Raw genomic sequence first — 23,979 nt, 5'->3', positions numbered from 1 at the left:
CGAGAATCTATACTACACGAAGAAAGTGTTATCCCATATATCACATACAGTCAACTACGGTTATAACGAACACGCTTATAACGAACTGGCGGATATAACGAACTTACTTTTTGGCCCCGACTATTAGCTGTAGTTATGCTGTATATATGCTTATAACAAACTACGGTTATAACGAACTAAAATTAGTAGTCCCTTTGAGTTCGTTATAACCGTACTTTACTGTATGTTAAATACAAACGTAGCTATTGAGAATACCATCATGGCACACTAACCTACATATAAATTCATTCACACATTCCACATTATATTAGCAGATTATACATTGTGAAACATAGTTATTTTCTGAAGTTCCTGTTTAAATGTAATCTTAAATAAACATTAAATAAATTTTAACATCTCTTTCCCAGAACACAACAACAATAATAATATTATAGTTATATATAGTTATAGTGTCTAAAAAGTACATGATATATGCTGAGACGCGTTTTGAAGTCCTACACCCGGCCTCACAGGGAAAATGAGAGACATTTACCTTGTACCTTCAATATCACAGTAAGAAAATATATATTTAAAAATTAAAGAAGAAAAACTTAACAATTTTTACTTTTTTTTAAACCTCATCCGTAGAACACATCTTTGGTATAATTACCTCGTTACGCTAACAGGTCAGTAGTGAGATTAGCTCAGTGTCATCTCATTTTGGACTAGGGATTACCAGGGAAATCAGTGCAGACAATTGTCTGGCAACTATTCATTAGAGTAGTCACTGCTTAGTCAGTAATGCATTTAAAACCATACATTCTTCCATTCTCCTTATTAAGTCAAAGACCGCCTCTGTGGTCTAGTGGTAGAGAGTCCGCCCGGAGAGTGGAAGGTCCGGGGTTCGATCCCCGACCGCGTCATACCAAAAGACGTTAAAAGATGGTACTTGTTGTTACCCTGTCTGGCGCTCGGCATTAAGGGGCTAAAACAAGGACTGGTCAGCTCGGAGTCAGTATACTGTGTCTGAGTGGGGTATTCATGTTAAACCCCATTTCACCTCATCTCACCTTTGCTGGAGACATGTCTTGTTCATTGATGCCTTACAACAAGAAAATATTTTAGGGGTGCTCCATTGTCGTGCTGAGTGGGTTGGATGGGTTGGTGGTGTGGATTTGGGGTTATATGAGTTTAGTTTGTTTATAGAAGATTTTAATTAACACTTCAAAAGTTCTGAATAGTTTCAGCCTTATTGAATAGTATATCATTGCTGTTGCTGTGGGCCTTTATGAAATAGAACACAACGTTATGCATGATAGCTAATCTTTCCAGAACTAAAAATTCCTCCTCCCCAATACAGTTTTCATTTAACAATCTTGAATCGTCGTGTAACCGTTGGGACAATTTCTATTGTCAGCTTTGTGGCTCATAAGATTAAAACTACGTCTCAAATTACATGCGAAATACTTTAAGAGTTTGTAAATACAGTCAAGAGTCAATATTCTTTATTTCATTATTAGAGGCCCCTTGGCCCAGAGTATAAAACATTTATATCTAATTCATTTGTGGATCTTACACAATTGATACACAATTATTCCATGGTACGTGACGTAATACCTTATACCTAATTATGTTTGTTTTTTCGTGTGTGTTATTTTTAATCTGATTTTAATACATTTCGCTTCAGATACAAAGCAAGATCAGTGATTGTTGAATGTGTTGCAGAGGACATTAGTTCAATTAATTTCTGACGAGTAGGATGTTTAAGGTGATATTGTGGAATGAATGTGTTTCTACTTTGATTATAATATAAACAGACTAGTACTAGTGGGCGTTTATGAAATAGAACACAACGTTATGCATGATAGCTAATCTTTCCAGAACTAGAAATTCCTCCTCCCCAATACAGTTTTCATTTACCAACCTTGAATCGTCGTGTAACCGTTTGGACAATTTCTATCGTCAGCTTTGTGGTTCATAAGATTAAAATTCCGTCTCCAATAACATGCGAAATACTAGAGGTTATAAATACAGTCAAGAGTCAAGATTCTTTATTTGAATATCTTGGCCCAGAGTATAAAACATTTATATCTTATTTACTTGTGGATCTTACACAATTGATGTACAATTATTCCATGTTATGTGGCTTCGTACATGATACATAGTTATGTTTGTTTTTTGTGCATTTTTTAAATTTGATTTTTCATACATTTCTCATCAGATACAAAGCAAGATCTATGATTGTTGTAGAGGACATTAGTTCAATTAATTTCTGACGAGTAGGATGTTTAAGTGTGATATTGTGGAATGAATGTGTTTTTACTTTGATTATCATATGAACAGACTTGTGCAGTCAGCAATAATGTAGACATGTATCATGACAAGATGTTTATAAGATCGACTCTTGGCCAAACTAGTGGCTGATCGTACGAAGAGACGAGGAAACGCCCATGTCATTAAAATACAATGACACATATTATTCTGCAGGCCAGACAAAGAAGCCAACCAACTAATTTAGTCGGCTCTTGTGATCTGGGAAACAGTTTAACCCATGGATTAGAGTGAGTGAGTGAGTGAGTGGGTGAGTGAGTGAGTGAGTGAGCAAGTGAGTGAGTGACAGGCATCACAAAGAAGCCAACCAACTAATTCAGTCGGCTCTTGTGATCTGGGAAACAGTTTAGTCCATGGATTAGAGTGAGTGAGTGAGTGAGTGAGTGAGTGAGTGAGTGACAGGCATCACAAAGAAGCCAACCAACTAATTCAGTCGGCTCTTGTGATCTGGGAAACAGTTTAGTCCATGGATTAGAGTGAGTGAATGAGTGAGTGAGTGAGTGAGTGAGTGACAGGCATCACAAAGAAGCCAACCAACTAATTCAGTCGGCTCTTGTGATCTGGGAAACAGTTTAGCCCATGGAATAGAGTGAGTGAGTGAGTGAGTGGGTGAGTGAGTGAGTGAGTGAGTGAGTGAGTGAGTGAGTGACAGGCATCACAAAGAAGCCAACCAACTAATTCAGTCGGCTCTTGTGATCTGGGAAACAGTTTAGCCCATGGATTAGAGTGAGTGAGTGAGTGAGTGGGTGGGTGGGTGAGTGATTTATCATGAGTGAGCTATAGGGCGGAGTAGAGACACCAGAACTGGGCTCCAAACATTGTACCCATAAGGGGAATCGAACCAGGGCCTTCAGCGTGACGAGCGAACACTTTAACCACTAGCTAGGATTTCCCCACATATACACACATGATTGAGTGCGTGAGTGCGTGAGTGCGTGAGACGCGTGCACACACACACACACACACACACACACACACACACACAAATTATATCATCAGACGTTATCGGCACTGGAAAAACGAGGAAATGTGAACAGGTCTTGAATAGACTGCGGACCCAGCTATTAGCGGAGATATATAGTACTTATTCAGTCTGGACATGTTACCCGGTAAAAAAAGCAGAGGTGTACACTTCTAGGACATCGCAGCTACTTGATCGGGCATAGGTGTAAGAGAAACAGATTACAGGCTGATAAATAACCAAAAACAATGTTATTTCAAAGAATCACTGATACTAATTCAGTCTCGTTATAAAATTTTGAAGGTTTAAAATTATGTGCATAAAGGAACGAGTGAGGTTCATCATCAACATTGAAGCGCCATCGGCCGGTAACTAATTTAATTTAGACCAGTCACTGATATTTCAGACTTTGATTCAACCCTACGGGCATTTTTGGACGGTAAATTCTAGATTTGATTTTAAAAGTCCGATTACGACGTCATGATCACTGTTGCGCAATAGAATGAAGAATTCAATATGTTTTTGTTATTTGATAAATGAACTAGTTTAAATCACAAGCTAATATATCTGTTGTAGATTTTTTGAAAGCAATAAAAATCCGTGAAGAACTCCCTCCGTTTCAGAACATTCACTCTGTTTCATCTTTTACATATACCCGTCCTCTCGTTGTTTCTCGGGAGGCTCGTGACGATACAAGCATGGCGTCCGCCGTGAAGTTGAATATGACCGAGGGTTGGAATAAATGGCAGCTTGGATTAGTTGTGGGTGTTGGAGCTCTAGGGGTCGCCGGACTTTGGTATTATATGAGAAGGAAAGGAGAGGTCAAAGTCGATAAGCTCGACATTGTCGATTCTAACCAAAATGCCAGCAACAAGCCGTCTGCTAAACCGAAGGTAAAATGGGAATGGCGTAAATCCCCATGGTTATAAATAACCCTCTGGTTAATTTCCTAGATTGTTCCCCCGAGTCAAGCTGTATGCCATTTATGTCTCCAAAACGCTCCATATTTTGTACAACCCTGTGCATGTACACGCCACAGTGATTCAGGGTTAGAAACTAACAGTTTTCGTCCACTAGTCCTTATAATGATAATATATAGCAAAACCCTTAAAAAGGGCGAATTTCTACTAGTCTTTATGATACCTTTACCATTGGGAAGTTTGGCAAGGACTATAGGACTAGTGCCAATTTCTAACGCTGTGATTGTGCTAGAGACCTATAGCATAGGATATAGGGCCTAGTTTCAACCGATTTGATAGTTTACATGTATCTATATGATTAGGTCGTTTGCCTTGAGAGGTATTTAGAGGTTGGAGTACTGAGAATGCTAAGTGGGGATAAAATATTGGGATGAACAACTTCTTTTTTTACAATTATGAGTGACGTTTTGGTGTAGGTTCCAACAACGTCATCAAACAACTGAGTCAGGATGAGAGGGGCTTATATATATAGACTCTATAGGCCCATACAAATATGAGGAAGTGTTTTTACAGTTAAACATGTTAAATGCCTCTCATCCAGACTTTGTATATTACTTGCTTCATAACGTTGATGGAACCTATACAGAAACATCACTCCTAATTGTAATCTAGTTCTTATCGTTACTTAGTTTAGTTGTGTTATGGTTAGGGTAGGTTAGCCTTTGGATCCTTTCCATTCATGCATCCCATTATCATCATAAGGGTTACGTACCCCTTTCCTATACTTGGAGTAAGCTGTGAATTTGATAAAATGATGAGGTATCTCGCCACTCTTAACAAATTTATGCAATCTTCATTACTTGAAGAAGATAGGTTCAATTTTTATGAAGTGACAATGATCTGCAAGCATTGTGATGCAATATTATTTTAGTGACATCAATGAACACAATGCCATTTAGGAAGTGGTCAGATGTGACAAATGTTATATTTCGTTACATTAGTGATATCTCAGGACTAGGAGATAGACTCACCATACTTGAACTCACCCAAGCATTATCTCCTGTGGAATCCATCCTTTGATGCTAAAAAATATACACAACAGGGCAACATTAATTGACGGCCACATGTCGCAGTCCAATAATATTCTTTTGGGTAAGAAAACGCCATATCACAGTAAATTGTACTGAAAATGATACTAAACACCAAGCTCAAGCTAGTGGCCTCTAAAGTTTTTGCACAGACTGCATAAAATTACAATGTGTGTCTTGTCTGATTGTGTAGTCCTGTCCACTGGGAAAGACTAAAGTACCCCAATTTACAATCTTTTAGACATTTATGTTTTGTGAAATGGTTAAATGATTGTGTCTTGCATTCAGGGTTGTATATGGTTATTGTCATGATTGTGTGTTACAGTCAAAGAGGTATATGGTATTGTCATGATGGTGTGTTACACTCAAAGAGGTATATGGTTGTTGTCATGATTGTGTGTTACAGTCAAAGAGGTATATGGTATTGTCATGATGGTGTGTTACACTCAAAGAGGTATATGGTATTGTCATGATTGTGTGTTAGTCAAAGAGGTATATGGTATTGTCATGATTGTGTGTTACACTCAAAGAGGTATATGGTTATTGTCATGATTGTGTGTTACAGTCAGGGTGGTATATGGTATTGTCATGATTGTGTGTTACAGTCAAAGAGGTATATGGTATTGTCATGATGGTGTGTTACACTCAAAGAGGTATATGGTTATTGTCATGATGGTGTGTTACAGTCAAAGAGGTATATGGTATTGTCATGATTGTGTGTTACACTCAAAGAAGTATATGGTTGTTGTCATGATGGTGTGTTACACTCAAAGAGGTATATGGTTGTTGTCATGATTGTGTGTTACAGTCAAAGAAGTATATGGTTGTTGTCATGATTGTGTGTTACAGTCAAAGAAGTATATGGTTATTGTCATGATTGTGTGTTACAGTCAAAGAAGTATATGGTTGTTGTCATGATTGTGTGTTACAGTCAAAGAAGTATATGGTTGTTGTCATGATTGTGTGTTACAGTCAAAGAAGTATATGGTTGTTGTCATGATTGTGTGTTACAGTCACTACAAGAACAAGCTCAGGAATCCAAGAAGGAGGGGAATGTTTTCTTCAAGAATGGCCAATACAACGCCGCCATCTCCTGCTACACAGAGGCCATCAACCTGTGCCCACGGGAACACTCTGGAGATATCGCCACATTCCACCAGAACAGAGCAGCAGCCTTTGAACAACTGGTAGGTTCTGTAATGTCATGGAGGTTCTGTAATGTCATGGAGGTTCTGTAATGTCGTGGAGGTTCTGTAATGAAATAGAGGTTCTGTAATGTCATGGAGGTTCTGTAATGTCATGGTGGTTCTGTAAAGTAATGGCGGTTCTGTAATGTCATATAGGTTTTGTAATGTAATATAGGTTCTGTAATGTCATGGCGGTTCTGTAATGTCATGGAGGTTCTGTAATGTCATGGAGGTTCTGTAATGTAATAGGGGTTCTGTAATGTCATGGAGGTTCTGTAATGTAATGGAGGTTCTGTAATGTCATGGAAGTTCTGTAATGTCGTGGAGGTTCTGTAATGAAATAGAGGTTCTGTAATGTCATGGAGGTTCTGTAATGTCATGGAGGTTCTGTAATGAAATAGAGGTTCTGTAATGTCATGGAGGTTCTGTAATGTCATGGAGGTTCTGTAATGTAATGGCGGTTCTGTAATGTCATATAGGTTTTGTAATGTAATATAGGTTCTGTAATGTCATGGCGGTTCTGTAATGTCATGGAGGTTCTGTAATGTAATGGAGGTTCTGTAATGTCATGGAGGTTCTGTAATGTCATGGAAGTTCTGTAATGTAATGGAGGTTCTGTAATGTCATGGAAGTTCTGTAATGTCATGGGGGTTCTGTAATGTCATGGAGGTTCTGTAATGTCATGGAGGTTCTGTAATGTAATGGAGGTTCTGTAATGTCATGGAGGTTCTGTAATTTCATGGAGGTTCTGTAATGTCATGGTGGTTCTGTAATGTCATGGGGGTTCTGTAATGTAATATAGGTTCTGTAATGTCATGGCGGTTCTGTAATGTCATGGAGGTTCTGTAATGTAATGGAGGTTCTGTAATGTAATAGAGGTTCTGTAATGTAATGGAGGTTCTGTAATGTAATATAGGTTCTGTAATGTCATGGAGGTTCTGTAATGTCAAAGAAGAAGAGACTAATGGGATTGGGTGGGCAGGCTCGCTGACTTGGTTGATGCATGTCATTGTATCCCAATTGTGTGGATCGATGCTCATGATGTCAATCACTAGATTGTCTAGTCCAGACTCAGTTATTTACAGACCGCCGTCATATAGCTGGAATATTGCTGAGTGTGGCGTTAAACAACAAACAAACTGTAATGTAGAGAAGGAAATAATGCACTGACAACAAGAACACTAATGTTGGGTTCAAGTAAACATTCTGTTGCCTCAGAGTATTCTTTAATAGCCGGCACACTTTGTACTGTTTTCATTGATCCACAAGGGGAGATGTCTTGAGAGCGACCTTTGCTTTGCTTGAGTCTAAATTCAAGGGGGAAAAGATCGCTCAGGAGAGACTAGAAACGGTTTTGACCAATGTTTCCTTAGGAGGGAACGACGGGAGATAGGTGGAGTGTCTCAAAAATAATCAGGCACACTTTGCCAAATTGGCTATATTTGAAGTCATATACAAAGTTTAGTCTGAATGGAAAGTACACAGGCAGTCTCATCAGCAAACTCTACAAGAGTTAGTTGGTCCATCTGAAGATGGTCTATCGGGGGATGGAATCTAGCCACTCGGTTTCTCCTCTACTTTGGATCCTGCTTGCCACCTGCCTCATAACCTGTTCAAACGCCGTCCTGCCTTAGATATGTTTTTTTCAGATGTCTCTCTCAGCTTTTTATAGTTTTGTAGTCTGTAGTATTGTCCTTGACAATGTTTATCATGTTGATAGGACAATAATTAGTGTCAGGTTTAGTATACGAACTTTCAAACCAAATTCACATTCACCAGAAATAAAGAAAGGCATGTTATTAGTGTGTCAGATATAACATATAATTTGCACTACCCCTAAACATTTGGTTAAAATACAATCATAAATGGTTGTGTTGAGCTGTCATCGATAATCGGAAGAGACAGATCTTGATCAAGCACTGCATAGACTTCCTTGCATGTTTGGTCTTGTTACCATGGTTATATCTGTACACCAAACCTTCAGAGCACAATATTTTGCCTCCACGATGGAAAGGAATGATACTGCAAATCTACATGTGCATTAACCATCATGCAAGTGATGATGACGATCAACATCCTTACTCGCCAATAAATGTCACATCAATCTATCGCTTGGTCACTCTGTTCCTGTCTCTTGAATTTTGGTCACGAGACCCCCTCCTGTTATCCAAACATGGAATCCCTCAATTAAGTCGAAAGGTCATTCTCGTGAGACACCGGGCGGTTGGGTAGCCTAGTGGTTAAAGCGTTCGCTCGTCACGCCGAAGACCCGGGGTCGATTCCTGACATGGGTACAATGTGTGAAGCCCATTTCTGACGTCCCCCGTCGTGATATTGCTGGAATATTGCTAAAAGCAGCGTAAAACCTCACTCACTCACTCTCGTGAGACACCCCCATCCCACCTGGTTCAAGTTTGGATGATTGTTAGGAAAGAACTCAAGTCAGTATCACAAGTTATGCCCAGGCGTGGACGCATTGAAAAAGCCTTTGGTTTGAAAAAAATGTGTTGAAAATGTCCCGAAGATGTCAACTGTTGTTATGTTTTTCACTTTTATCAAATATAATTGCTGCTGTGCACTTGTGAGAAATGTTACCTGCACTTACAATGTTTTACCTGCATTGGCGCAGCTTGGACATAGTAGTCCGGCAGAGAGGACAAAATCCAAGAATTGGGGGATAAAGTTTTTTTTATTGCTGGATTTGTTTAAGTACACATTCTAGGTTATGAAATTGACTGATGACACTCTGTCATCTTTGGGCATTTTAAAATATTCAAGATGTCCGCCAAGATGGCCGGTTAAACATGAAAATATCTCTTCCGTGCTAATTGTATGGAATATGGGACTACTTTTGGTGCATATCACTATTGTTTTGCCATCAACATATAAGAATATGTTATTCTTAATGAAATAGTTTCATTTGGAAATGTAATTAATCAAAATAATAGGCAATATTGTCTATGAAAACCCCCAAATCAGTATATATCGTTATATATACATTTGTTATTATATTATTCAGTGTCAACTGGGATGCTTGTGGATTTTCTAACGATTGTTAATGTTCTATAGTTACAAAATAAGATAAATTCCCACTGCATTTTGAAATCAAATTATAAAAAACAATAAAGATAAATAAAAATAATAGTAACCTCAAAAGAGGTGCAAATAAAGCAAAACCTATTATGTCTGTTATACACATGGTTGTATTAAATTGTGTTAAATACTTTTAAGAAATTCATGCCAAAACAAACTGGGCCAAAAAAGATTGGGCCAACTTTTTTGGAAAAAAAGAATGGAACAATTAATGACTGGCCCCTTTCAATGGCTGCCTCAAAGCTTGAACTTGACATCTCAGCATGCACTGCAAACACGAAAACGACGTTTTTTTCCGTATATGGTCATTAGACGGAAAAACAACTAAAAATTCATTAAAACTGATTAATTGGTTAGCGTCGTCTAGAAAGTGTCCGGAAAAGCGTCGAGTTTTTCAAGCGTAAAATGGACGGAAAAACGATGCTTTTTGCTCCGCCTTGTACAACTGTTAACGGCCAATCAGATGGCGCTGGTCCCCCGACGCACGTGATACCCAAGGCTTCTTTTCGGAAGCATTAGGTTTCGTATTTCTGGCATGCCTTGCTCTAGTATCTGTCGCGCGCAGTGCAGCGAGATTTGCTGATAAGTCAGTTTTAGGATATGTAACATGGTAATGGAATTCAGACACGCGCCAAGAAGTCAAACCGAACCATGCTACCAAGTTTATTGAGATAACATATCCCTCCGCTATGCACAGTTACCTCTATCGGATAATGGGTTGTGTTTCATTTGGTTATAACAGTAACTAATTTTGTAATGTGAAGTTTACACGATATACGGCTTTTCCATAGGACGAGAGGTGGGTCCCATGACGTTTATCAGGTGACTGTATTCTTGAAATTACGTAAACACTGACTTCCACATTCCTGGGGAAAACCCTGGGAATTCCCAAGTACGAATTCATACAGAAGCGTTGTTTTTCATCATTTAGACCCTTTAATTTTGTACGTAGCGTCTTAGCATACTCTTGGATAAGTCATAGAGTTTGGTTGCATGCCCGTTCAAGGATACCCATCCTAGAGAAAAAAAACAACCCAAAAATCCAAACTATCGTAGTGATAATCTATAGCAATCTATGAATTTACCTTAGTATCTATTTGACACATCTTTACAATCACCTTTCAATGATCGGCCAATTGATCAGTGATGACAAAGGCTTGAAATCGCCACAGGTTAATTAACAACTTCGGAAATATCTCCCGTCACGTTTATCGTGTCGGCCATTTTGTCATTGTGATTGACTTACTGAGGTAGTTCTTAACAGACCTTCTCATCTAATGAGGATATTTTTTAGAATACATTTCTTGTAAACAAACTAAAACAGATGTTCCTCGCTTTGGGGGGAACTATTTAATTCCGGAATGGTATATTAAAGCTAATAGTAAGTCAAGGCAACATGCGTGTATATGATCTGTTATTATATGTGTTTAACAAATACGGTTTTGGGCGTTAATAAAATACACTGACGCAAGTATATTCTAATCAAATCAATTGGATAATTGAATATGCTTTATTTTACATATTACATAACATCACTACACAAAATTTGGACAGTTGCAGTAACACACTACGGTGATCGCATTAAACAACACTTTGAACAGTATTTTAGTTATATCGCGGTGTATCAGACTGATGTGGGATAAAAATCCGAAGTGGTTCAGGCCATCCAACGGGTGTTCGCGAAAGGTGAGCGTATTCTGCCATACAGGTGGCACCCGTCACAAACACATGCAAGGACAAGTCAATTGTTCACCTGAACAAAGCACGGAAACACACAATGATGCCCGTCCTCACTATTACCGAGCATATAAATCATATTGTCCGTCAAAAACATGGACGAGTATAAGCAATATGTTCCTACAGGTAATACATGTCATACATTTGACAAAATGTATTGGCTCAGAGCAATATTGTTCATCACAGCGTATAGACTCGGCATGCAGATGAACTCATCAGCGCATTTTTACACTTTATCTTTTAACTGGCATGTTAAACTTCTATTTCATAACTCAGTTTTATTTGCACGGATCACTATGGAATCTTGGAAGGGACATTGTCGCGTTGTCGTATTGCCGCATTGACGCCTTTACAAAAACAAGCAAAATGTGTCGAAATTAACCAAAGCGCGACAATTCGACAACGCGATATTTTGGCCATTTGTCGCATTGTCGCGTTGTCGCATTGTTGCTCTTTGAATAATCTTTTTCTATATTTTACAAAAGGGCGACAATGCCGTAACGCGACATTTTTCAATGTCAAAATATGTCTCGTTGTCGCATTGTCTCCCCATCACAAATATGTATAAAAGGCGTAATGTTCAGTTAATGTTACAGTTAGGAAGCGGTAACCAAGTTATATCTGTCGTAGAAGTTCAACTTGGTACATGTACGTCTTGAATTGAAAACACAAGTCCGTCCGCGAGTCCATAACGTTTTATGGTGAGCTCTTCTCTAAAATTGTTTGTGTTCAAACACGTTGTACCTCATCAACAATCCACATTCCTCTAGTGCAGTGATAGTCCGGAAGATCTTACTCTTGACCGTATCAGACAACTGACGAGTGCACGCCTGACCTGTGACCTCATTACACCCCCCATGAGGTGTTTGCAGAAGGGAGAGGGGCAGGAAATGTGTGCTCCAGCCCAGCGCGGAGCTCGCGACACACTGTATACTGCATGTTGTATACAGTAAATTGCAGTTGATATACTGTATACTGCATGTGATACTGATTTGCGGAAAAGCTGCAACTTTCAAGATTCAAGATTCAATTTGCATTTATTTCATATACAACAGACCGCCATCATATATCACTGGAATGCTGCTGAGAGCGGCGTTAAAACAACTTGTTTTGATAATGGAGCGCTGCAGTCATTTAAAATGGAACCGTATACATGTGTTGTACCAACTCAATCACTCTGTTTCGAATATTCAGCAGCAAAAATATATAATAACCAGCTGTGAGGAGAGATATAAGATTTTTATAAGCAGTCAAATATGGATGATAAAGGACCCCTCACTGATTAGGTTCTTGTTTACTTAAGAGCAGAGTTGGCCATGTTAGATGATATAACGGTGTCCTCCCAGATCGCCTAATTTCTCCTCACAAGGTACCAAAATACAATTAGGTGATGTGGGTATGCCATGCCTGGATGAGATTTATAATTAGGTAATGTGGGTAGTTGGAACAGTCCACTTTACTGAATGAAGAGATGACAAGACAGCCAGAGATACATAGTTTTACATATTTTAATCAACAATATATTATAACAAGTAGCCTCTATCAAAAACTATGTGTCTCTGTGTCTCTTGTTGAATTAGCATTAGATAAGATTGAGAAATAATTTGGAAAGTGTGTCGTCTCCTACCCCAGCTGGCGCCATCACAAATCGTCAATCACCCACTGACCCATAGCCCCGGCAGCTGAATGTCCTGCTATTTTTCACAAATTAAACTACCAGCGGCGGTATTGATTTAAACATATTTTATTTCGGAAAAACAATGGGTTTAGGCACAAGTGACACACTTACGAGGCCTTCTCCTATTACATTGTAGCTCCAGTGTCTGCTTCAACCAACTCACTAACCGTGTTGTTGATGATGAGGAAGAAACCTAAACTGATTGTATGTATGTGAAGAAAACCTTGAGCCAATATTCATTTTTGAAAGTTCAGAATAATCAATTATCCTTAAATAGAATGCCGTGCTTGTTGACTTTATGTTTCGACAGGCATTTTGCCAGTTATCTTGCTTATTTTAGAATCAAATTATGTTTTAAATGATACCAGTTCATTTAGAATACCATATTCTAATTAGTTGAAAGCAAAATATTAGTGATTTGCTCCAAAAGTGGTATCATATTCCATACTGTTAGCAAGGAAGCGATATTTTCATGTTTTGGCAGCCATCTTGTCGGCCATCTTGAATATTTCAAAATGCCCAAAGATGACAGAGTGTCATCAGTCAGTTTCATAATCTAGAGTACATCATTAAACAAATCCAGCAATAAAAAAAACTTTATCCCCTAATTCTGGGTTGGGGGAAAATATTCATTTCTCCGCCGGACTATAGTGAAATAGATCCCTGGACTGACTGGCATATGTCTGGGCTACTCTAGTACTCAGTGTTGTGGGCCGTGAAGATCCAGGGCAGAACAGGTCTTCAGCAACCCATGCTTGCCGTAAAAGGTGACTATGCTTGTCGTAAAAGGCGACTAACGGGATCGGGTGGTCGGGCTCGCTGACTTGACTGATGCATGTCATCGAATCCCAATTGCGTGGGTTGATGCTCATGATATTAATCACTGGATTGTCTGGTCCAGACTCGATTATTTACAGACTGCTGTCATATAGCTGGAATATTGCTGAGTGCGGCGTTAAAAAAACCCCAACCAACCAACGGAAATAAGGAACAAGGAAATCTCAATGAAATAAGAATGTTGTATCCATAGAGCTATCTCCTTTGTTTACTCAGTGTTGACGAGGTGTGGCAGGTTAGTCAACTTTCCTGATCAGCCTAGTGACACTGAGCATGCTGAGTGGCAATGTGCATATAAGGAAAGAAGATGGCGAAGATTATTTATTATATTTATAACTGTACACAAAGGAATCTTAATCTCTGTGTGTAGAAAACAATGCCTGGCAGAACAGAAAATACAATTTAAACAGTAAGGCGCCGCAATTCACTTCCCTTGGGCACGCCGGAAACCTATGATTGTTGGTTCAAATCCCGGTTCGCCCTGATTATGTTTCTAGGTTTGTCAGAACCATACCCGAAGTGGTAAACGTCTGAGACCTGCATCACTTCAGGCTTTCCTCCCATATTAAGCTGAAACTCAGTGATATAACTGTAATACTGTTAAAAGCGGCGTTAAACCCAACTCACTCACTCACTGACTCACTCACTCACTGAAGGGGTACGGTGTAATTTTTTTCTGCGCATAATATTGAATTATTTTTTTTTCAAAATACAGAATCCCCTAGAGGGGGGTGTGCATTATACTTGAGTGTGCACTATGCTCAAGAAAATATGGTATTCGCACTGGCTTGTTCACAATTTTGGAAGTAATTATAGGACATAGGCCTCCTCAGGTGTTTTGTGTGTTGATCTGCAAAAATATATGTGACTGTCATGAAACTACAGAGTGTGTCACAGGCAGTTTCGCAGGACCTTCTTGTTTGCAAAACTTTCCAGATTTACAGTATATTTTTCTGTGATTTTGAAAATGTGTACTGACATCGCAAAGGATTATTCCACAACTCGATTGTCAATCTCTGGTTTCATCTTGTATATGGATATACGAGTACAATCGGTGCCATTCTGACAGTGAAATAAAGTAGGAATGTCCTACTGAATCTCACATTTATCATCTATATGTGTGATCCTTATTCATGTTAATTGTATTGAAAAGGCCTTAGATTTGGAGACAGCCTCCATGGCCTAGTGGTAGAGCGTCCGCCCGGGGAGCGGAAGGTCCGGGGTTCGATCCCCGACCACGTCATACCAAAAGACGTTAAAAGATGGTACTTGTTGTTACCCTGTCTGGCGCTCAGCATTAAGGGGCTAAAACAAGGACTGGTCGGCTCGGAGTCAGTATACTGTGTCTAAGTGGAGTATTCATGTTATACTGTGGCATGGTATCTCAGTGAGCTAGCACTATAAATCGGCATCAGTCCGGACCAAGCAGCCACACAAACACACATGCACGTCGCTATTCTATATAAGTGCAAAAATCGGGGACCCGACGTTAAACCCCATTTCACCTCACCTTAGATTTGGTGGCTTTAGTTTGTATGAACCATGCATTACCATGATCACTTTCTCTGTGTTGAAGCAGTATAGACAGGTACCAATGTCTTGTAGTTGAGGCTAGACATGGAGAAGAAATATTTTGAGTTCCATATGTTATCAGCATGATTAGTGGGGTATACAGGATTTACCCAAGACTAACCATGTTGACGATATTTTTATGATACAGTTATATTTCTACTTTGTTCACGTCAACATGCTAGCGAGACTGTAATATTTTTATGTTACAATTATATTTCTATCTTCTTTATGTTGCATATTTTACACAAATACGCAGCTCATCTGGAGTTTTATTTATCAGGGGGAGAATAAAAGTGTTCTTGATGACCTGAACATGGCAATAACCCTCAACAAACGCTACCCCAAGGCACTAGCTCGCCGGGCCAGGGCTCACGAGGTAGCACAAGACTATGCAATGGCATTAGAAGGTGAGTCCTTACTTAGCTGTAGGTGTAGCTGTATGACTGGTCCCTGTCATTCTCACATGACCAGTCTCACGACACCTGTCTTGCCTATCTCACATTAATACTGTCTCACTCAACTTAAATGTATACTGTCTCACCCATCTCAGATGTGCACTGTCTCACCTGTCTAACAAGTGCACGGTCTCACCCATCTCACATGTGCACTGACTTGCCCATCTCACATGTGCTCTGTCTTGCATGTGCACGGTCTCACCCGTCTCACATGTGCACTGACTTGCCCATCTCACATGTGCTGTGTCTTGCATGTGCACTGTCTCACCCTTCTCACATTTACAATGTATCACCAATCTCACATGAGCTCTGTCTTGCATGTGCACTGTCTCAACCATCTCACATTTACAATGTATCACCAATCTCACATGAGCTCTGTCTTGCATGTGCACTGTCTCACCCTTCTCACATTTACAATGTATCACCAATCTCACATGAGCTCTGTCTTGCATGTGCATTGTCTCAACCATCTCACATTTACAATGTCTCACCCATCTCACATGTGCACTGTCTTGCATGTGCTTTGTCTCAGCCATCTCACATGTGCACTGTCTCAGCCATCTCACATGTGCACTATCTCAGCCATCTCACATGTGCACTGTCTCAGCCATCTCACATGTGCACTGTCTCACCCTTCTCACATTTACAATGTATCACCAATCTCACATGTGCTGTGTCTTGCATGTGCACTGTCTCACCCTTCTCACATTTACAGTGTTTCACCAATCTCACATGAGCTCTGTCTTGCATGTGCACTGTCTCAACCATCTCACATTTACAATGTCTCACCAATCTCACATGAGCACTGATTACCCATCTCACATGAGCTCTGTCTTGCATGTGCTTTGTCTCAACCATCTCACATTTACAATGTCTCACCCATCTCACATGTGCACTGATTACCCATCTCACATGTGCTCTGTCTTGCATGTGCACTGTCTCACCCTTCTCACATTTACAATGTTTCACCAATCTCACATGAGCTCTGTCTTGCATGTGCTTTGTCTCAACCATCTCACATTTACAATGTCTCACCAATCTCACATGAGCACTGATTACCCATCTCACATGAGCTCTGTCTTGCATGTGCTTTGTCTCAACCATCTCACATTTACAATGTCTCACCAATCTCACATGAGCACTGATTACCCATCTCACATGAGCTCTGTCTTGCATGTGCTTTGTCTCAACCATCTCACATTTACAATGTCTCACCCATCTCACATGTGCACTGATTACCCATCTCACATGTGCTCTGTCTTGCATGTGCTTTGTCTCAGCCATCTCACATTTACAATGTCTCAGCCATCTCATATGTGCACTGTCTCACCCATCTCACATGTGCTCTGTCTTGCATGTGCACTGTCTCACCCATCTCACATGTGCTCTGTCTTGCATGTGCACTGTCTCACCATTCTCACATTTACAATGTCTCATCAAACTCACATGTGCTCTGTCTTGCATGTGCTTTGTGTTGCATGTGCACTGTCTCACCTATCTCACATGTGCTTTGTCTTGCATGTGCTTTGTCTCAGCCATCTCATATGTGCACTGTCTCACCCATCTCACGTGCTCTGTCTTGCATGTGCACTGTCACACCATTCTCACATTAATAATGTCTCATCAATCTCACATGTGCTCTGTCTTGCATGTGCTTTGTCTTGCATGTGTTTTGTCTTGCATGTGCACCGTCTCACCCATCTGACACATGCACTGTCTCACCCATCTCATATGTACACTGTCTCACCTGTCTCACGTTTGTACCTGCAGACATCACAGCTTGCTGCTTGTTGGAGGGCTTTCAGAACCAGCAGAGTCTGATCGTGGCGGACCGCGTCCTCAAACTGCTCGGCAAGAGCAAGGCTCATGCAGCATACTCAGTAAGTGTCACATTGTTTATTGTCAGCTTTGATCATGGATCTCCACCCGCAGTGTGTAGGGGAATCATCAGTGCAAAGTTATAATCACCTCCAAGAAGTGAGACAGGGAGATACAAGCTTTATGAGGGAGCTCACTAATTGTCTACCCAAACCCTGCCAGCAGAATCAAAGAAATACTTTTGGAAATATTGCTGTGAAATACACATCGAGTTCAAGAATTACATCTTTTTGTTGGAGATGTTTTTGGAGTTATATCCCTTGCTTGTTTCGGCATTCTGAACTTTATTTGTCAACTTCTTTGTTAAAAACTATGTGTTTTGAACCCTTTATTTTTGGTTATCCTGCATTCCTCCGAAATGCATCCTTAAACTTAGTAATGCAGGATAAGTATAAAAATGCAAAACTTATTTAGATTTTACTAAATATTTTACTTATTCTGAATTACTGCTTTATGGATGCATTAAGGAGTAATGCAGGATAAGTATACAAATGCAAAAACTATTTAGATTTTACTACTTTTGAACCAGTCAAGACTATGAGTAATTTAACCTTGGACTTTAGTAATATTTGTTACATCAACTACCTGTGACACCTTTTCAGAATGTTCTAAGATAGCGACCTTTGTACCCATGTGTAATTACGTGTTCCGAGAGAGCACCGTTTTCAAAGCACTCTTGATAAAGCGCTCGGTTCCAAATTTAGATAAGAGATATCTACTCTACTGTGGGACTTCAAAACAAGTTTCAAAACACTAGGTTCATCTCCTAAGTACCCAATGCTTGTTGTACGAATTGACTAAACCGGATTCTTTAGTTGAAATGTGTGACCTGGCTGATCGTGTATCACAGTAACCCAAGAGTGGATGGTTCATGCTGTCAACCACTGGCCAGACTCATTATTTACGGGGGGGCACGGGTTGCCAAGTCGTCTAAGGCGCCGCGATTCGCTGTGCAGAGTTGCCTCCCTTGTGCCTCGCCACAAACCTATGAGTGTGGGTTCGAATCCTGGTTCGCCCCGATTATGTTTCTAGGTTTGTCAGCACCATACCTGTGCTCGTGGGTTTCACCGAAGTGGTAAGCGTCTGAGACCTGCATCACTTCGGGCTTTCCTCCCACATTAAGCTGACATGCCGTGATATAACAGGAATACTGTTAAAAGCGGCGTTAAACCCAACTCACTCACTCATAAATTACAGCCTGCTGTTGTATGGGTGAAAGATTGAAGACTGTGCCATAAACCAACATCCACTCACTTTGTTCCTCAGAGTCGCACGCCGTCACTGCCGTCCCAGTTCTTCATCAAGAATTACTTTGCTGGCTTCTGTCATGACCCCATCTTCAAAACATCCAATGCTGGGAAGGCAGAACCCCTCAAGAAGCCAGATGAAGAGGAGATAACTGAGGAACCTGTAGTGAATGGAGAAGCAGAGGGCGCCACACAAGAATCCAGGTGAGAAAACTTCAACCAGTGGTCAGATATTACGATACCTGTGTTCCCTGTACTATCATATGTACTCATTCACGGGGCGGTCGTGTAGCCTAGTGGTTAAAACGTTCGCTCGTCACGCCGAAGACCCGGGTTCGATTCCCGACATGGGTACAATGTGTGAAGCCCATTTCTGGTGTCCCCCGCCGTGATATTGCTGGAATATTGCTAAAAGCAGCGTGAAACCACACTCACTCACTCACTCATTCAAGTCACCTTCCAGCTTACCGTATTCGACGTAATAAGCACCCCGCTCGAATAAGCGCCCACGGTGATATTTGCAAATATATTGGCTAGTGAACAATCTCAATTAGCACCCCTTCCGATTGATCAATGTACACAAGACTTATTTGTTCGTGTATAATACACACCCCTGTGTTATATGCACCTTAATTATGTGCAATTAAATTCTGGAAAAATATATCTGTCGCATATAAACATTTCAGGCTGTCATCGTAAACCACGAAAGTTACGATCTTTCAACCCGTTTTTTTTTACCCAAATATTATTCTAATAAGAGCCTCCTTTTTCTAATTTTTAGAGCACCCTGGGTGCTTATTACGTCGAATACAGTATTCAGAAATATTTTTGAAAGTCTTTGGCTTAATCTGTGTAAGTGTTAGTTATTGTACAAGTTCTGCAGTACAAGAATACACTTAGGAGCTAACACTGTCAGTTCAGAATGAAATTTCTGGGCATCAAGTACTCCCAAATAAGACTCCCAAATGTGCCCTTACTCATGTTACGAAGACAGCAATACATTAGTCAGGGGGCTGTCGGGTAGCCTCGTGGGTAAAGCGTTCGCTCGTCATGTCGAAGACCCGGGTTCGATTCCCGACATGGGTACAATGTGTGAAGCACATTTCTGGTGTCCCCCGCTGTGATAATGCTGGAATATTGCTAAAAGCGGCGTAAAACCATACTCACTCACTCAATTAAGTCAGGCTGACATTGTGAGTTGAGTTGACAGTCACATGGTTACCTCCTGTCAGTACCCCTTGACCACCACAAATCAGGGTGTGATTTTTTCAAAAACCAATTCTCCATTGTACCAAGTGCAGGTGGCAGTTAGCAACTGACTGCACAACAGTTGAACATCTGCCCCACATTCTATTCCATTACCCGATCCCATTAGTCGCCTGTTACGACAAGCATAGTCGCCTTTTGCTTCCCGTAAAAGATTGTTTTGGGCTGCCAAGCATTAACATTGAGATCCTTGTGTCTCCCTGGCTCCAACCAAAAACAATTTAGTCACCTTATTTAACCTATATGTCAGGAAGTCATAATTTCTGTTCTGAAAGACTTAATGTAAAAGTGAGATTCAACAATAAGTCTATATCTTCCTCAGCCCCTTCACCAACAGTTAACCCATATCTTCCTCAGCCCCTTTACCAACAGTTAACCCATATCTTCTTCAGCCCCTTTACCAACAGTTAACCCATATCTTCTTCATGTTCTTCAGCCCCTTTACCAAAAGTTAACCCATATCTTCTTCAGCCCCTTTACCAACACTTAACCCATATCTTCCTCAGCCCCTTTACCAACAGTTAACCCATATCTTCCTCAGCCCCTTTACCAACAGTTAACCCATATCTTCCTCGGCCCCTTTACCAACAGTTAACCCATATCTTCCTCAGCCCCTTCACCAACAGTTAACCCATATCTTCCTCAGCCCCTTTACCAACAGTTAACCCATATCTTCCTCAGCCCCTTCACCAACAGTTAACCCATATCTTCCTCAGCCCCTTTACCAACAGTTAACCCATATCTTCCTCAGCCCCTTTACCAACAGTTAACCCATATCTTCTTCAGCCCCTTTACCAGCAGTTAACCATATCTTCCTCGGCCCCTTTACCAACAGTTAACCCATATCTTCCTCAGCCCCTTTACCAACAGTTAACCATATCTTCCTCAGCCCCTTTACCAACAGTTAACCCATATCTTCCTCAGCCTCTTTACCAACAGTTAACCCATATCTTCCTCAGCCCCTTCACCAACAGTTAACCTATATCTTCTTCAGCCCCTTTACCAGCAGTTAACCATAACTTCCTCAGCCCCTTTACCAACAGTTAACCCATATCTTCCTCAGCCCCTTTACCACCAGTTAACCCATATCTTCCTCAGCCCCTTTACCAACAGTTAATCCATATCTTCCTCAGCACCTTTACCAACAGTTAACCCATATCTTCCTCAGCCCCTTTACCAGCAGTTAACCATATCTTCCTCAGCCCCTTTACCAACAGTTAACCCATATCTTCCTCAGCCCCTTTACCAACAGTTAACCATATCTTCCTCAGCCCCTTAACCAACAGTTAACCCATATCTTCCTCAGCCTCTTTACCAACAGTTAACCCATATCTTCCTCAGCCCCTTCACCAACAGTTAACCTATATCTTCTTCAGCCCCTTTACCAGCAGTTAACCATAACTTCCTCAGCCCCTTTACCAACAGTTAACCCATATCTTCCTCAGCCCCTTTACCACCAGTTAACCCATATCTTCCTCAGCCCCTTTACCAACAGTTAATCCATATCTTCCTCAGCACCTTTACCAACAGTTAACCCATATCTTCCTCAGCCCCTTTACCAACAGTTAACCCATATCTTCCTCAGCCCCTTTGAGCTGGCTCAGCAACAGGTCAACCAGCAGCAGTACAGGCAGCTCATTGAGCTGTGCAGCAAGGAGCTGGAGCTGAAGGACACCCCACACCGCCACAAGGCCCTGCTGATGCGAGGCACCATGTATGTTCTCTACGGCCAGGGCGAGGAGGCCATGAAGGACCTGTCCACTCTGTTGGAAATAGACGGCGTGGAGACCGAGGTTAGTATAGTCATACGGCCTGGGCGAGGAGGCCATGAAGGACCTGTCCACTCTGTTGGAAATAGACGGCGTGGAGACCGAGGTTAGTATAGTCATACGGCCAGGGCGAGGAGGCCATGAAGGACCTGTCCACTCTGTTGGAAATAGACGGCTTGGAGACCGAGGTTAGTATAGTCATAGTCTAGTTCTGTAGTAGTGGAGACAGCGGTTAGTATAGTCATACGGCCAGGGCGAGGAGGTTATGAAGGACCTGTCCACTCTTTTGGAAATAGAGGGCGTGGAGACCGAGGTTAGTATAGTCATGCTCTAGTTCTGTAGTAGTGGAGACAGCGGTTAGTATAGTCATACGGCCAGGGCGAGGAGGCCGTGAAGGACCTGTCCACTCTGTTGGAAATAGACAGCGTGGAGACCGAGGTTAGTATAGTCATGCTCTGGTTCTGTAGTAGTGGAGACAGCGGTTAGTATAGTCATACGGCCAGGGCGAGGAGGCCATGAAGGACCTGTCCACTCTTTTGGAAATAGATGGTGTGGAGACCGAGGTTAGTATAGTCATGCTCTAGTTCTGTAGTAGTGGAGACAGCGGTTAGTATAGTCATATTCTAGTTCTGTAGTAGTGGAGACATGTTAGTATAGTCATGCTTTAGTTCTGTAGTAGTGGAGACAGCGGTTAGTATAGTCATGCTCTAGTTCTGTAGTAGTGGAGACAGCGGTTAGTATAGTCATGCTCTAGTTCTGTAGTAGTGGAGACAGGTTAGTATAGTCATGCTGTAGTTCTGTAGTAGTGGAGACAGCGGTTAGTATAGTCATGCTTTAGTTCTGTAGTAGTGGAGACAGGTTAGTATAGTCATGCTTTAGTTCTGTAGTAGTGGAGACAGCAGTTAGTATAGTCATGCTCTAGTTCTGTAGTAGAGGAGACAGCGATTAGTATAGTCATGCCCTAGTTCCGTAGTAGTGGAGACAGGTTAGTATAGTCATGCTCTTGTTCTGTAGTAGAGGAGACAGGTTAGTATAGTCATGCTTTAGTTCTGTAGTAGTGGAGACAGGTTAGTATAGTCATGCTTTAGTTCTGTAGTAGTGGAGACAGGTTAGTATAGTCACGCTGTAGTTCTGTAGTAGAGACAGGTTAGCATAGTCATGCTTTAGTTCTGTAGTAGTGGAGACAGCGGTTAGTATAGTCATGCTCTTGTTCTGTAGTAGTGGAGACAGGTTAGTATAGTCATGCTTTAGTTCTGTAGTGGTGGAGACAGGTTAGTATAGTCATGCTCTAGTTCTGTAGTAGTGGAGACAGCGGTTAGTATAGTCATGCTCTAGTTCTGTAGTAGAGGAGACAGCGGTTAGTATAGTCATGCCCTAGTTCTGTAGTAGTGGAGACAGGTTAGTATAGTCATGCTCTTGTTCTGTAGTAGAGGAGAGAGGTTAGTATAATCATGCTTTAGTTCTGTAGTAGTGGAGACAGGTTAGTATAGTCATGCCCTAGTTCTGTAGTAGTGGAGACAGGTTAGTATAGTCATGCTCTTGTTCTGTAGTAGAGGAGACAGGTTAGTATAGTCATGCTTTAGTTCTGTAGTAGTGGAGACAGGTTAGTATAGTCATGCTTTAGTTCTGTAGTAGTGGAGACAGGTTAGTATAGTCACGCTGTAGTTCTGTAGTAGAGACAGGTTAGTATAGTCATGCTCTTGTTCTGTAGTAGTGGAGACAGAGGTTACTATAGTCATGTTCTAGTTCTGTAGTAGTGGAGACAGCAATTAGTATAGTCATGCTCTTGTTCTGTAGTAGTGGAGACAGGTTAGTATAGTCATGCTTTAGTTCTGTAGTAGTGGAGACAGCGGTTAGTATAGTCATGCTCTAGTTCTGTAGTAGTGGAGACAGGTTAGTATAGTCATGCTCTTGTTCTGTAGTAGTGGAGACAGGTTAGTATAGTCATGCTCTAGTTCTGTAGTAGTGGAGACAGGTTAGT

The 23,979-nt window shown here is 41.0% G+C and overlaps 1 protein-coding gene across 1 annotated transcript in view; it reads left to right on the top strand.

The window, feature by feature from the left end:
- Positions 1 to 3,958: 3,958 nt before the first annotated feature.
- The window catches only part of LOC139458217 (mitochondrial import receptor subunit TOM70-like), a 30,038-nt gene continuing 10,017 nt past the window's right edge, over positions 3,959 to 23,979 (top strand). The window contains exons 1-6 of the mRNA XM_071239563.1: positions 3,959 to 4,164; positions 6,293 to 6,466; positions 15,664 to 15,790; positions 17,609 to 17,718; positions 18,983 to 19,167; positions 21,815 to 22,022. Coding sequence (XP_071095664.1) covers positions 3,970 to 4,164; positions 6,293 to 6,466; positions 15,664 to 15,790; positions 17,609 to 17,718; positions 18,983 to 19,167; positions 21,815 to 22,022 — 999 coding nt within the window. The 5' untranslated portion in view covers positions 3,959 to 3,969. The remainder of the gene's footprint in view (positions 4,165 to 6,292; positions 6,467 to 15,663; positions 15,791 to 17,608; positions 17,719 to 18,982; positions 19,168 to 21,814; positions 22,023 to 23,979) is intronic.

Source organism: Haliotis cracherodii, unplaced genomic scaffold (genome assembly GCF_022045235.1).
Source record: "Haliotis cracherodii isolate W230 unplaced genomic scaffold, xgHalCrac1.p SCAF_12, whole genome shotgun sequence".
In the NCBI taxonomy this organism is placed as follows: domain Eukaryota; kingdom Metazoa; phylum Mollusca; class Gastropoda; order Lepetellida; family Haliotidae; genus Haliotis; species Haliotis cracherodii.
Note: the sequence above shows the minus strand (reverse complement) of the source record. Positions and strands in the feature narration are given on the sequence as shown.